Raw genomic sequence first — 13,202 nt, 5'->3', positions numbered from 1 at the left:
TACAGGGGCCTCAATGACATTACCATCAAAAATAGGTACCCTCTTCCATTCATCTCCTCTCATTTGAACTTTTGCAAGATGCCACAATCTTTTTCCAGCTTGACCTCAGAAATGCCTATCACCTTGTACGTATCAGAGAAGGGGACGAGTGGAAAACTGCCTTTAACACCCGAGTGGCCACTATGAGTATCTGGTCATGCCTTTTGGCCTTACCAATGCACCTGCTGTTTTCCAAGGTTTGGTAAATAATGTACTTCGCGACATGCTCAATATCAATGTTTTTGTGTACTTGGATGATATTATCTTCTTCTTCAAACCCAAACAGGAACATGTGCGCCAGGTGCTTCAGAGACTCCTAGAGAACCAGCTTTTTGTCAAAGCAGAGAAGTGCGAGATTCATGTTTCTGAGGTGTCATTTCTGGGGTTCATCATCAACGCAGGGAGGGTCCAGATGGATCCAGCCAAGACTAGGGCAGTCACGGACTGGCCCACTCCCTGTACTCGCAAGGAGATTCAGCGTTTCTTGGAGTTTGCTGATTCTACCTAAGTAGGTGTTTGGTGAGTTTAAGTCATGTTTTTCCTCTGCTCCTATTCTCATCTTCCCAGATCCTGCCTGTCAGTTCATTGTCGAGGTGGATGCTTCAGAAACTGGAGTGGTTGTCTCTGTGGGCGGCTGAGGACCAAAAGGTTAATCTGTGCGCATTCTTCTCCCGCAAGCTATCCCTTTCTGAGAGAAACTATGACATTGGGAATTGGGAGCTACTGGCAGAGAAGTTGGCTCTGGAGGATTGGAGAAACTGGTTGGAGGGGGCAGGGCAGCCATTTGTTGTCTGGACTGACCACAAAAATTTGGAATACATCTGTTCTGCCAAACGGTTGAACTCAAGGCAAGCCAGGTGGGCCCTGTTTCTTTAACCGTTTTGACTTTTCTCTCTCATATTGACCAGGCTCTAGAAATACCAAACCTGATGCCCTCTCCCAGCAGTTCCAGCCAGATGGCCCCCACCCGTCTCAGCCTGGTAGTGTCCTTCCGCCAACCTGCATCATCAGTGCAGTAACCTGGGAGATAAAGGACAAGGTCCCAATGTCCCAATGATTGCCTGTTTGTCTCTGCCAGTCTCTACTCACAGGCCCTTCAGTGGGGTCATGCCTCCCGTCTGGCTTGCCATCCAGGGTTGAGACGCACTCTGGCTCTGTTGCGGCAACAGTTTTGTAGGCCTTCCGTGGAGGAGGATACCAAGGAGTTCATCGCGGCCTGCCGAAGCTGCTCTCAACATAGGAGCTCGCATCAAGCCCCCTAAGGTCTTCTTCAACCCTTGCCGGTGCCCCGTCACCACTGGTCACATATATCACTGGACTTCGTCAGTGGATTGCTTGCTTCTGAGAGTAATACTGTTATCCTCACTGTTGTGGATGGATTCTCAAAAACTGCTCTTCTTATTCCATTGCTAAAGAAACTGCTGAGATCATGCTGTTACATGTTTCGCCTGCACAACCTCCCCTATGACATGGTTTCGGTTCATTGGTCCATTCCCAGTCTTGAGTAGCATCAACCCTGTGGCTGTCCGCCTCCGTCTGCCCTGGTCTATGAGAATTCACCTCACATTCCATGCTTCCAGGATCAAACCGGTCCGTGAAAGTTTGCTACAGATTGTCTTGTGTAGCTATTTACTGCCAAGCTCTCCAGTGTTGCATAATTTTATATTCTGACCTGCCTGTTCTGACCTTGTTTGCCTGTTTTTGGACTTCAGATTATTTGCCTGCCCGATTTTGGATTTGTTTGCCTGTTTGATTGAACCCCCGGTTTTGACCTTGCTTGAACTTTGACCTAGTAAATGGAACTTTCCTACAATTTTGTGTGTCTCAGTGTTGTGCTTTTGGGTACAAATCTGCCAGTACCAGCGAACCTTACAGTAGCTGTACAAGACAACACATCCTGTCAGCGCTGCAAAACCCCCATTCTGCATATCTCAAACCACCACTGATGTGTTTAACCTGAACATACTTTGAAAACTATTTTTTGAAAATGGTTTGTTGGTGGAATCTTGCACCAGTTTGCATAGTGACAAAGCATGTGAGCAATGAGCAAGCAATAAGCTGTCTTATCTGTAATATTTGGATGGCTGTTCCTTAAGGGACACAGCCACAATTTTCTTTGGCACCACGCGGAAAGTCCCGGTGAGACGAGTCAGTGAGTCACAAGTCTTTTAACTGTTTCAGTCATGGCTGCAGAAAGTCGTCCTTTACCTAGAGGGGGGGAATTTGCCACCTTCTTACTTAAGGGGAGACTTTCAGTTTCCTGTTATGCTGTATGCAATATTATATGAGTGCTAAAGTTTAGTGATTTATCTAGTTTCAGAAAGTTCATATTTCTGTGTATAAGTGTTTCCACAAGGAAAAACACAGATTTCATTAGAAATCAAGGATTTTACACCTAAAATCTTCAGGGATTCCCATGTGGGAGAAAAGGAAATGGTTTAAGAGGGAGACTACGCTGTAACAAGATAAGAAAAGGTAAAGCTTTTACATGCCTTGATTTCACACCAGAGTTCATAATGCTGATACACTATCCTAAAATAACCATGGCTACTTTATGCCATTAAAATACAACAGAAGAAGATGACCAGCCAAATCAATTGCTAATGTAGCTAGCTTCGGCGTGCTATTCTCCGGCCTTGGAAGCTAATGACCAGCCTAGTCAGTAGCCGATCCATTGGGTTGCTAGCTTCAGCGTGCTAGTTACCAACCTCGGATGGTAATGACCAGCCTAACCAGTAGCCGATCTAGTGGGTTACTAGCTTCGGTGGGCTAGTCACCAGCCTCAGAAGCTAATGACCAGCCTAGCCAATATCCGATCCAATGGGTTGCTATGTTAGACGCATGACTTGCCGCCCTGGTCGAATGAATAGGCAGCTTCTCATTTACCACCGCCAGCCTCTCAGTTACCAGTACTGGCTTATCATTGGCCAGATCAGTAGCTGGCTTTGGCAAGGATATATCCTCCTTCGGCCTCTCAAGTGTCTTAATTTTGACCTTTTCCCTGCGCCATAGCTACATACTAGGTGTTTTTTAAGCAACAGTTTCTGTACTCACCAGAAACTACATCTCAGGGAATTGCCAATGGTGTCATAACTAAAATATGTGTGTTTGAAAGGAACTTATTACCATATGGAGTTGTAACATTGATATTAGAAACTATGGAGTAACTATGGAATTCTAAATGTATTAATAAGCTAAGATACAACAGGCATACTCTACAGTAGCTCTATTTTAAAAGCCACATATTTTACACCTTTCTGTGGTCATTGTTACAGGACACCTACATGCTTTAAAAGATAACGCAACACAAAATACACTTTATAAAAGAAAGACAACTTAAGACAGCAGTGTGAACGTGTAGAGCAAGTCTACGGGAAGTTAAATGAAATGCAAGTGTTTACTATTATTATCATTTTGAAAAGTCATGTAATGTACATGTCACTAGATGGTTATTATCAAATTGCAAACACGCATCACGCATTTCTGGGAACCAAAACGCAGGCCTCTCATTCACCTTAGGCGGTAAAATACACGAAACCAAATGCCAGTCCCTTACTTGCGCGGACAAAAGTGTTACACAAACTGAAGAACTGCTTCATAGGTAACTCCCCATTCTTGGAGTATTCTCACTTCACCACAATATTATGTAATTAAACAAATCAAGTATGGAGTTAGCAATGACATTTAATTATACAAGTAGCAGCAATCGCACTGTTGACGAAACTTAGATTTACTGGGTGGCAACTTTAGCTGAGTAACTCTTTTAGGTCAGGAGCCCATTTTTGCACATATCATTCCTATACTCACAGAGGAGTTTCTGATGTACATGTTATAGTTCACTTGTGGCTATCACCTACTCTATTATTGTACTTTGATTAAGCAACCAAAGCAATTTTCAGGGCCCTTGAAACCAAGCTCTTCCTATGACGGTTTTGATTCCAAAATCTGTGAGCCAGCAAACACTAACACACACCGCGTTCACAGGCTGCTGTTCAATTACATTTTTGGTATTTCATTCAAACAGACAACTATGTTAATGCGTGACAGACTTCCTTCCTGGAAGTCATGTGTCATAAACAAATAGACACATAATGATAGCCAGATCCAATCACAATAAAATTAATTGTCTTCAAATACAGAAAAGAGAGAAGAAAGAGAAGTAAATGCTCACTATATTGCCTCAGCTGCTGCTCGCTGCGTCTGAGGGGACAGAGGAGAAGGAATCTCTTCTTCCTGCTAAAGGAGGTGGGGCCAAATTAATCATATGACTTTTTTATGTCAGCAACCTGGGATGAACTATAGAACAGCTGAGCAGCTTGCGGCTTGCTTCAGATGGATGTTGGCTTGTGTTTGTGCATGTGTGTCAATGCATTATGTGTGCATGAGTTTTGAAGAAAATGTGACATCACTGAAGATGTCAGGAAGCTTGACACGCTTTTTGACACACATTTGACTGTGACATGAATTTTACAGTCATTTACCACTGCAGAAAAAACACAATATTCTGCTACTATTTGTGTTTTGACAAGTTGCATCACATTTGATATAACTGCTTAAAGCTCCTGTGAGGAACTTTTGGTTTGTGTTGATTTTGGCACCCCCTGTGGACAAAGCCGTACCTCTTATCTGTTTTCTGATTTTGTCGTGTACACAAGTGTTACCGCAGAAAACACAACCTAGCTGGTACACGTGTCCAATTGCTGTAGTTTGACAAATCCACTCGACGTCTGTTGTAATGTTCAGAAAACACAAACAACTTTCTTCCACAGGTGTCACAAGTCTGTTAATCCACTGAATTTTCTTTGCTGGATAACATACAACTTAACAGGACAGGAAACGGTATAAAAACCGTGTGACTCCACAGCTAGTCTAGCCTCCACTCGATGCCATAGTTCAACAGCTTCACAGAAGTACATGCGCCAGGGTGCGCTCTCTTAAAGCGACAGTACGTATTTATCAAAAATGAATGAAATAGAAAATGAAAATTCTACATCTAAACATGAAATATTAAACTTAAAGTCAAGTATAATCAAAACATAATGATCAGTTATTATAAGTTAACTCAAAATGTTCAAGAATTCAAACTTTATATAAATGTACACATTCTAGAACAAGTAAGTAGTGTTTTCTGGGACAAAATCTCATCCTGCTGTCTTTAACATTTAAACATATCACTCATCGAGACTCTTTGCCGTGAAAAATGTAAACAAAAACTGTTTTGCCCACATGCTGTTAATCTCCTTATCTGACACCAACCCTGCCGCAGCAGTTTCAGGCATTAAGAAAATCTATACAGAAATAATCAATCTGGTCACTGTTGGTCTTGCTTGCTCTTGGAGGCCATATAGATGCATCAGTATTCATTTCCATAACCACCAAAATATCCTCACAGGAGCTGTAAAGTGACTTTAATCAAATAATTAGTATTCATGGTTTGGGCTCCATGATTGCTTTGCACTGTGGTATTTTTTTCATGCTTCTTATAAAGTCTACCTCACAGATTCCATTGAAGCAAAGGAAAAGTGGTTAGAAAACTTAACTGTATGATTCATTATTAAACCCTCTCACAGGGCCAAGCAGTTACAGACACACGTGCCCATGAAATAGTTACTATTGGCCCTGACTAGACTGTATTTCTACTATGTAAGAGGATGAACAGGGAGCATACATAAATTGTTGATGCTTTGTGGAGAAAAAGCTAATTACTGGCCAAAGTGCCTGGATTTCCAGGATTTCCCATGTGTACCCCTGATAAATTGAAAAAAAGTACCCGGACCCTTGACCCTGACTCACCCCTATTATGTCCATTTAGAAAATATTATCAGTTAGGATATTAACGTACAATAGAAGTTGCCTGTGTAAAGGGGGGGGGAGCTATTTGTTAAAGCTTTGTATTTTGGATGAGATGGTATTACCCCCCAGCTCTCTACTACCACACCTACAGGACAATGGACTCTTCCCTGTTCCCCTCCCCCTGTCCCACTCTTACCTCCAACCAGGTGGAAAGGGAGCTCTCCAGACTACGTACCAACAAAGCCAGTGGGCCAGACAACATCAGCCCCAGGGTCCTCAAGATGTGTGCTGGACAGCTTGCAGGAGTATTTCAGCACCTCTTTAATCTCTCCTTGAGGTTAATGATGATGCCCAACCTGTGGAAGACCTTCTGCATCGTTCCAGTACCAAAGGAAAGACATCTCTCAATAACTACAGAACTGTGGCAACTCACGTCACATGTTATGAAGACATTTGAGAGGCTGGTTCTTCAGCAGCTGAGGACACTGCTAACTGCTTTCCTAGACCTGCTGCAGTTTGCATATCAGTCACACATTGGTGTGGAGGATGCCCTCATCCTCCTTACCCACAAGTCCCTTTCGCACCTGGAGAAGCAGGGAAGCACTGTGAGAGTTATGGACCCTGTTCACATTTGGTATCAACATGTGGTTTTCGTGATCGGCTCACAAGTGGACAGCCTTAACTACAGGTCTGAACGCTCCCACAATCACTCAGGCTACATACGGAGGTGATGTGAATGCACTTCACCTCTCCGGAGTGGAGTGTGCATGGAAACACAGACAGAACGTGTCTGTATATATTCATTCATCAGGCTTCATGATCAAACTAGGTTTTATATCACGTCGTCACTCTAATCCGCGATCACCCGCTCCCTCCCTCCCCCCTCCCTCTTTGCTTGTGCACAGCAGCTCTCCCCCTCTCTGTGCTGCAAGTCACACTTTCTTATAATGTTTTATATTATTATATGATAGGTCCTATAAAGGAGACTGGGCCTCCGTGTTTATTTGCATACCGAGTGAGATCCGATCACAAGTGGTCACTGAAGACGCATTTGAGGGGCTCGTTAATGCCAGGTGTGAACTGCAGGCTTTGAGCTGTCCACTTGTGATCGGATTACCCAGGAGAGATGCGTCATACCAAATGTAAACAGGGCCATGTTCTTTGACTTCTCCAGTGCTTTTAATACCATCCAGCCCTGCCTAATGAGGGACAAGCCGCTGGCGATGCAACTGCATCTTGACACCACAGCCTGGATACTGGACTACCTCACTGGCCGGCCACAGTATGTCAGAGTGGATGGCTGTGCCTCTCAGGTGGTGACCAGCAATACCGGCGTACCTCAAGGAACTATTCTGGCGCCATTCCTCTTCATTCTCTACACCTATACCTTCTGGTTCAACTATGGTTCCTGCCACCTCCAAAAGTTTTCCGACAAACTCCTCCATTGTTGGATGCATCGCTGATGATGACAAGGAGGAGTACAGAGGACTGATGGAGAGCTTCATTGCATGATGCAACAGCAACCACCTGAAGCTCAACATCAGCAAGACCAAGGAGCTGGTGGTGGACTACCAGAGGAACAGGAGGTCCTCTGCCTCAGTCATCATCCAGGGAGAGGAAGTGGAGAGGGTAGACTCATACAAGTACCTTGTACCAAATCAACAACAAACTGGACTGGTCTCACAACACTGACGCCCTCTTCTGGATGGGACAGAGCAGGCTGTTCTTCCTGAGGGTCCTTCAGTGTTTGCAGCAGGCTCCCTGGAGGCCTTCTATCAGTTTGTGTCAGTCTGTGTGTCTGGTGTGAGGAGGAGGCTAACAGACTCCACAAGCCGGTGAGGAAGGCCCAATCTGTGGTTGGGGTTGGGCTTGAACTGGACACTCTGGAGTCAGTGGCTGAGAGGAGGATGAGGGACAAATAAAAGCCATCTTAGACAAACCCACTCACCCTCTCCATGATGAGCTGTGGCAGATGGGCAGCTCATTCAGCGAGTGCCTCATCTCACCAAGGTGCAGAACTGAGCACTTCAGGCACTCCTTTGAGTCCACTGCCATCAGACTGTACCATAGCAGTGGAAGCCACGGACTGTCATCCTGCTGAACAGGCCCCCAACAGACAGTGACTCTCATCACCTTCACTCCTCAGTGACCCTCAACTGACCTGACTTAATTCTACACTTGCCATATACTGTTATGTTTTCATACTAATCCTTACCTCCATACTATGCTGCACTATGTTATGTTATCATTACATCTGATATGATGTTTGTGCTGCTGTAATATACACTGTTATTGAATTCATATTCCATATTATACTACATTATATATATAATTATATATATATACTTTATACTGTACCATTTCATATTGCTAAATGTTGCTGCTGTTACAAATATGTCACTTTATCCCATACCATGTCACTTTAGATTGTCACTTATGTCACTTTTGTATACTAATTATACCTCTTACTTTATTTTATCTATTCCTATTTCTATTTCTACTTGCCTTCTTGCTACTTGTCTTTGTGCTGTTGCAACAACTCCCCTCTGGGGATCAATTAGGGGGGAAACAGGAATATGGGGGTGGTAAGTGAGAAGAAAGGCTCTGGAATCACAACCTAACCCCCCTTAAACAAATCAGTTCCGATCCTTGTGGGGAATTTTAAAACTCAAGAGCGTTATCAAAAACTGCCACCACCTTTCTTCTTTTACTTCCTTTCTGAAAAGTGAACTGAAGCAAACACAAAATCTCTCTGTTTATCTTTCGATTGTTTAAAGAAAATGTGAAACTCTGCATTGTGCTGCAAAGTCTGCACTAATAGTATGACTCGCTCTTTTTTTTTTTTACCAGACTGGGGAAGTTATTTGCACTATTGTAAATTGGGGGAGGTTGGATTACACAAAAGTTTGGACTGTAACCAACTACAATAGTCCAAGGGGCAGTAGCAAGAAGATTTGAGTAATGTGTAAAGGTGATATGGTTATCAGTGTTATTGTTAATCCTCATGGAAATCCATGAGGTTAACGACATCATCATTGAAACTTTAAATTGAGTTTCCCGTCCATCTATATAAGGTCAATGACAGAAATGAAACTTTGTCAAGGGAATCGAGAATGGTTTTGTGTGTGACTTTGAATTTGAACACTGTGATTTGTCACAAAGGCCTGATTACATTATATATTATTATCAGCCCCTGACCCCCGGATACATCAAAATCCATGTGTGGCAGTTTGTTTGTGCTAATATTATGTACACTGTGTCTCCAAATGGGAATATACTGTACAAATATTTACCAAGTCAACTATAATATGGCAGAAAGGGCCACAAGGAAGGTTGTTTTTCTGACATTGAAGCCCTGCACCAAACTGTAGTTTACTTAGTTTTTAAGTGTATCCTTAATCAAAACTTTAACCAATTGCACTGTAAAAACAAACAAAAAAACAAAAAATCATAGCACTACCTCTTATCTGAGGCCAGGAACACAAGCACACACAATGCAAAGAAGAAGATAAACAGAAGAACCATCCAGTGCAGTTTTGCCCCAGGGTCTCTGAATAGGTTAACCTGGCCATGATCACAAATAAGACTTTCACTTATTTGCTATGAATAATTTGTTGTACTTTTAGGCCTTTTTCAAGTAAGACATTTTGACAAGTCACAGTTTGAAAAATTACAGGTGTAGATGATAATAATACTAATATTAACTTTATTTATAATGCACCTTTCTAAACCAAAGTGACAAAGTGCCATACAGGCAAAAAGAGTAAAAACAGACAGACAGACGGACAGTTATTAAGATGTTAAAATAACCATAATAAAAATAAATAAATAAAATAGCACACCAGAGAGAAAGCCCTAAGATAAAAGAAAGTCTTCAGTAATGATTTAAAAGAGGACAATGACTCGGCTAATCTGAGTTCCAATGTTTAGGGGCTTGACCGGAGAAGGCCCGATCACCTTTAGTCACAAGGCAAGATTCAGGAATGGACAGAAAGTTCCTGCCAAAAGTTAAAAGATCACAGATATAAGGTGGTGCCTGACCATGTAAGGCTTTAAAAACAAGCACTAAAATCTTAAAATCAATTCTAAAATTAACTGGTAGCCAGTGAAGGTCAGCGAGAATTGGAGTTATGTGCTCACTTCTGCTGGAGTTAGTTAAAAGGCAAGCAGCAGCATTTTGGATAAGCTGTAGCCTGTGAATGCTTCCCTCGCTGATACCAGAGTACAGTGCAAAGCGATTATCAAGTCTGGAGGTAATGAACGCCTGAATTACCTTTTCTAAGTCAGACACAGAGAAAAAGGGTCTAACCTTAGAGATCAGTCTGAGCTTAGGGAAACATGCCTGCACAACTTTCGACAATGGAGTGTTAAAGGAGAGACTACAAGTAGGGATGGACATTTCCAGTAATATCAATATTTGAGTAATCTAATTACCTTATAAACGAGTAATCGACTACTCGCAAATTATCTATTTTTTTACCGTTAAAAAAAAACATAGGTTGCACACAGACCTCCCGGCCTGGAAATAGTAGCCTATATGCCTGTAAGAGAATATTACTATCTAACACTTTTACAATAATGTAAATAAATAGCCTGGAAGTAAGCTAACTGAGTTAAACTACTTTAGCCGAAAACAACACGTGCTGGTGCGTGAGTAGTGTAACGTTACTCGAATAATGACGTCAACAATGAGTACTCGAGTATTCGTCCCCATCCCTAATTACAAGAGGTCGAGGGAGTGACAATAATCTCTGTTTTGGGGTCATTCAAGCTTAGAAAGTTTTTGGACATCCAGCATTTGATGTTAGTCTGCAAGACAGTATGAAAGTCATGTCATTACTGTTGGATTTTAATGGGACAGCTAGGTATCATCCGCATAGCAATTGTATTGAATGTGATAGTTATTCAATAAAGTTGTATTGAAAAGAGCCATTGTTAATGTTGTTAGTAACACCTGTGTTTTTCTTACAAAGACATTTACAGTATATCTTGACAGATCTTTCTTCAGAAGCCACTAGACTACTGAAAAGGAAACAAGGTTTCTTTTTATCAAAGGTAATCTAAAATGACCTAGATAATACTCACCGCATTAGAGATGCACGATTTGTGGCCATGATTCATGACTGTGGTTATTCAACTATTACAGACTAACTGTTGTTTTGTCTTTGTCAAAATTACAAATGACAGGCATTGTCAAATTTGTACTAGGAAGTGCATAATACCATTGATCTTGATTCCCATACATATTCATGAGAAAACGTTACTGTGATAAGCCAAAAGTTAAACCACGGAATTGCAATGCTGCAAGGACTTGCAGCGTTCTACGTAAACGGCGTAAGGTAATCGTAGGATTCTATTTCCGCTCTGTCACGTGGTACAATGGGTCGTAGTTGCTACGTGGTAACCACGCAAGCATAATCCAGGAGCGCTCACATAAACACGAGCAACAGATTGTTACAGAGCCACTTCATGAATGAAGTTACCGAAAGCTACGAGAGTAAAACATTTGGAAGCAAAACGGTATGAAACCAAGGTTTCTATCAGTTTTCTATCGTGCTTAAGTCTGCCCAGCTAGCCAAAATGCTAAACTGTAGTTCACATAGACAGTAAGCAGACGTTAGCTAGCTAGTTAGCAGGTGTCAGTATCTCCCCTCTGCAGCCTTTGCTAAGCTATAACACTAATGCATTACGAAAACTTTGTGAATGTTCTTGTTGCCCTTTACGTGCTAATGTAAAGAGTTTCGTAAAGAAAGAGGCAGGCGTAACGCACGCTGGTCTTATACGAAACATGGTTTCAGCGCTAGCACATACAAGATAGTAGCTAACAGTTTAGCCAAGATATCTGCACTGATAGATCTGCTGTAGGTTTAGGCGTCACTTCAAAGATGCGAAATTTTAACACAACGTAACTAATCGAGCTTGATGGTTCCAAGTTATAGTTGAAAAGATACTTTAACGTTCATGTGTGTTGACGAATAGTAACTTGGTCGATAAGCTTTTCTATGTAATAATACGAATTAACTTTGTGTTAATGGGAAAAAACGCTATGTTTAACCAAAGTCCTATTCTGATGGGCCACAGTTGGTCCCTGTAAATGCATATCAGACACAAACTGAGACTTGCCCTGGTACAATAGTGATTACCAGTAATAACTTCAGTTTTAGGAAGCCAAAAAATATGAAAACGAGGAGGGTTTAAAAACAAAATTGTGGAGTCTAAAACTTTTTTAGAAATAACTTTGAGATTTAAAACAAAGGTTTGCATAATAATCTGTTGTACACAGATTATCAACACCAATGCATATCCTTTCCAAAGTATGGTTATTTAAAAAGTTATTTTTGTATTCTCCAACTTTCTTAGCAGCAGAACTTTATTGCAGCTGAAAAATGCCTCATGGTTCAGATGATGTTCGCAAAAAGTTTATCCTGACCACCACTGGAAACTTCTATGGCATAACACCTTCATCATCCCTGGCTGAGAGTGCGGAGCTCAACAACTTCTTGGACGATGGGAATGAATTTGTTCTGTCTGTCACCAGATATGGCAAGGACCTCCACTTTTCAGATAAGGTAACATAGATGTTAAAAACATTGTTAAAATGGAAATAACACTCCCTCTTTTTTAACAGCATATACATTTAAAAGGATTTATCTCTGGGATCAGAGCAATGTTTGATAACTGTTTAGATGAAATATGAGATATGCTATGCTGTAAAGCTTTTGAGCTATGTCATTAGATTTACATCTAATCATTGATTTTAAATGGCCTTTGCTTAGCAGTGTTTCAATTAAAATGTCAAGTTACTGTGTGTATGTGCAGGTCATGTAACCATTTACTATTAAACATTGACTTGATAAAGAAGCAGTGCCTTTTTTTTGTCTTATTGAACATCTCTTCCTATGTCAGATTGACACATCTGGGAACAGCAGAGAGAAGGTGTTGGTGTTCTTCAAGCTGCATCCCACAGTGATAACAGAAGAAAACCTTCACCACAGCCTCCTTGTGTCATCTATGCTGGAGTCTCCCATCAACACGCTCTACCAGGCTGTACGACAAGTCTACGCACCTGTACTGCTAAAGGTGTGCCTGCCCTTGTGTATTAATTGATTACACACATGCTTCTTTTAAAGGCGTAGGCTTTGGCTGTTTCATCAGCGGAATATTCTGTTGGCCCACACGAATTTGAGTATATACTGAAGCATTACAGAAGCTACTATTTTTTAACATATTTCAGGTAATATAAAGTTAAATTATACTTGACTAGTTTTAATTGAAAGAAATAAAATACATACATATTACAACATGAAATATACAAAAAGTGTTTTTCCCTAAGCTTTCACGAAGGGTGCCTAAATATTGCAGGAGCAAAG

General features: G+C 41.5%; 1 protein-coding gene across 3 annotated transcripts in view; it reads left to right on the top strand.

Moving 5' to 3' along the window:
* Positions 1-12,218: 12,218 nt before the first annotated feature.
* dync2h1 (dynein cytoplasmic 2 heavy chain 1) overlaps positions 12,219-13,202 on the top strand; it is a 134,133-nt gene continuing 133,149 nt past the window's right edge. For all 3 annotated transcript variants that reach the window (XM_069668841.1, XM_069668839.1, XM_069668840.1), the window contains exons 1-2: positions 12,219-12,401; positions 12,739-12,912. In XM_069668841.1, the coding sequence (XP_069524942.1) occupies positions 12,219-12,401; positions 12,739-12,912 (357 nt within the window). The remainder of the gene's footprint in view (positions 12,402-12,738; positions 12,913-13,202) is intronic.

The sequence above is a fragment of the Semicossyphus pulcher genome, unplaced genomic scaffold (assembly GCF_022749685.1).
Source record: "Semicossyphus pulcher isolate SPU_LCO1_2020_fin unplaced genomic scaffold, fSemPul1.0.p SCAF_19, whole genome shotgun sequence".
Lineage (NCBI taxonomy): Eukaryota > Metazoa > Chordata > Actinopteri > Labriformes > Labridae > Semicossyphus > Semicossyphus pulcher.
This window is presented reverse-complemented; position numbering and strand designations above follow the sequence as displayed.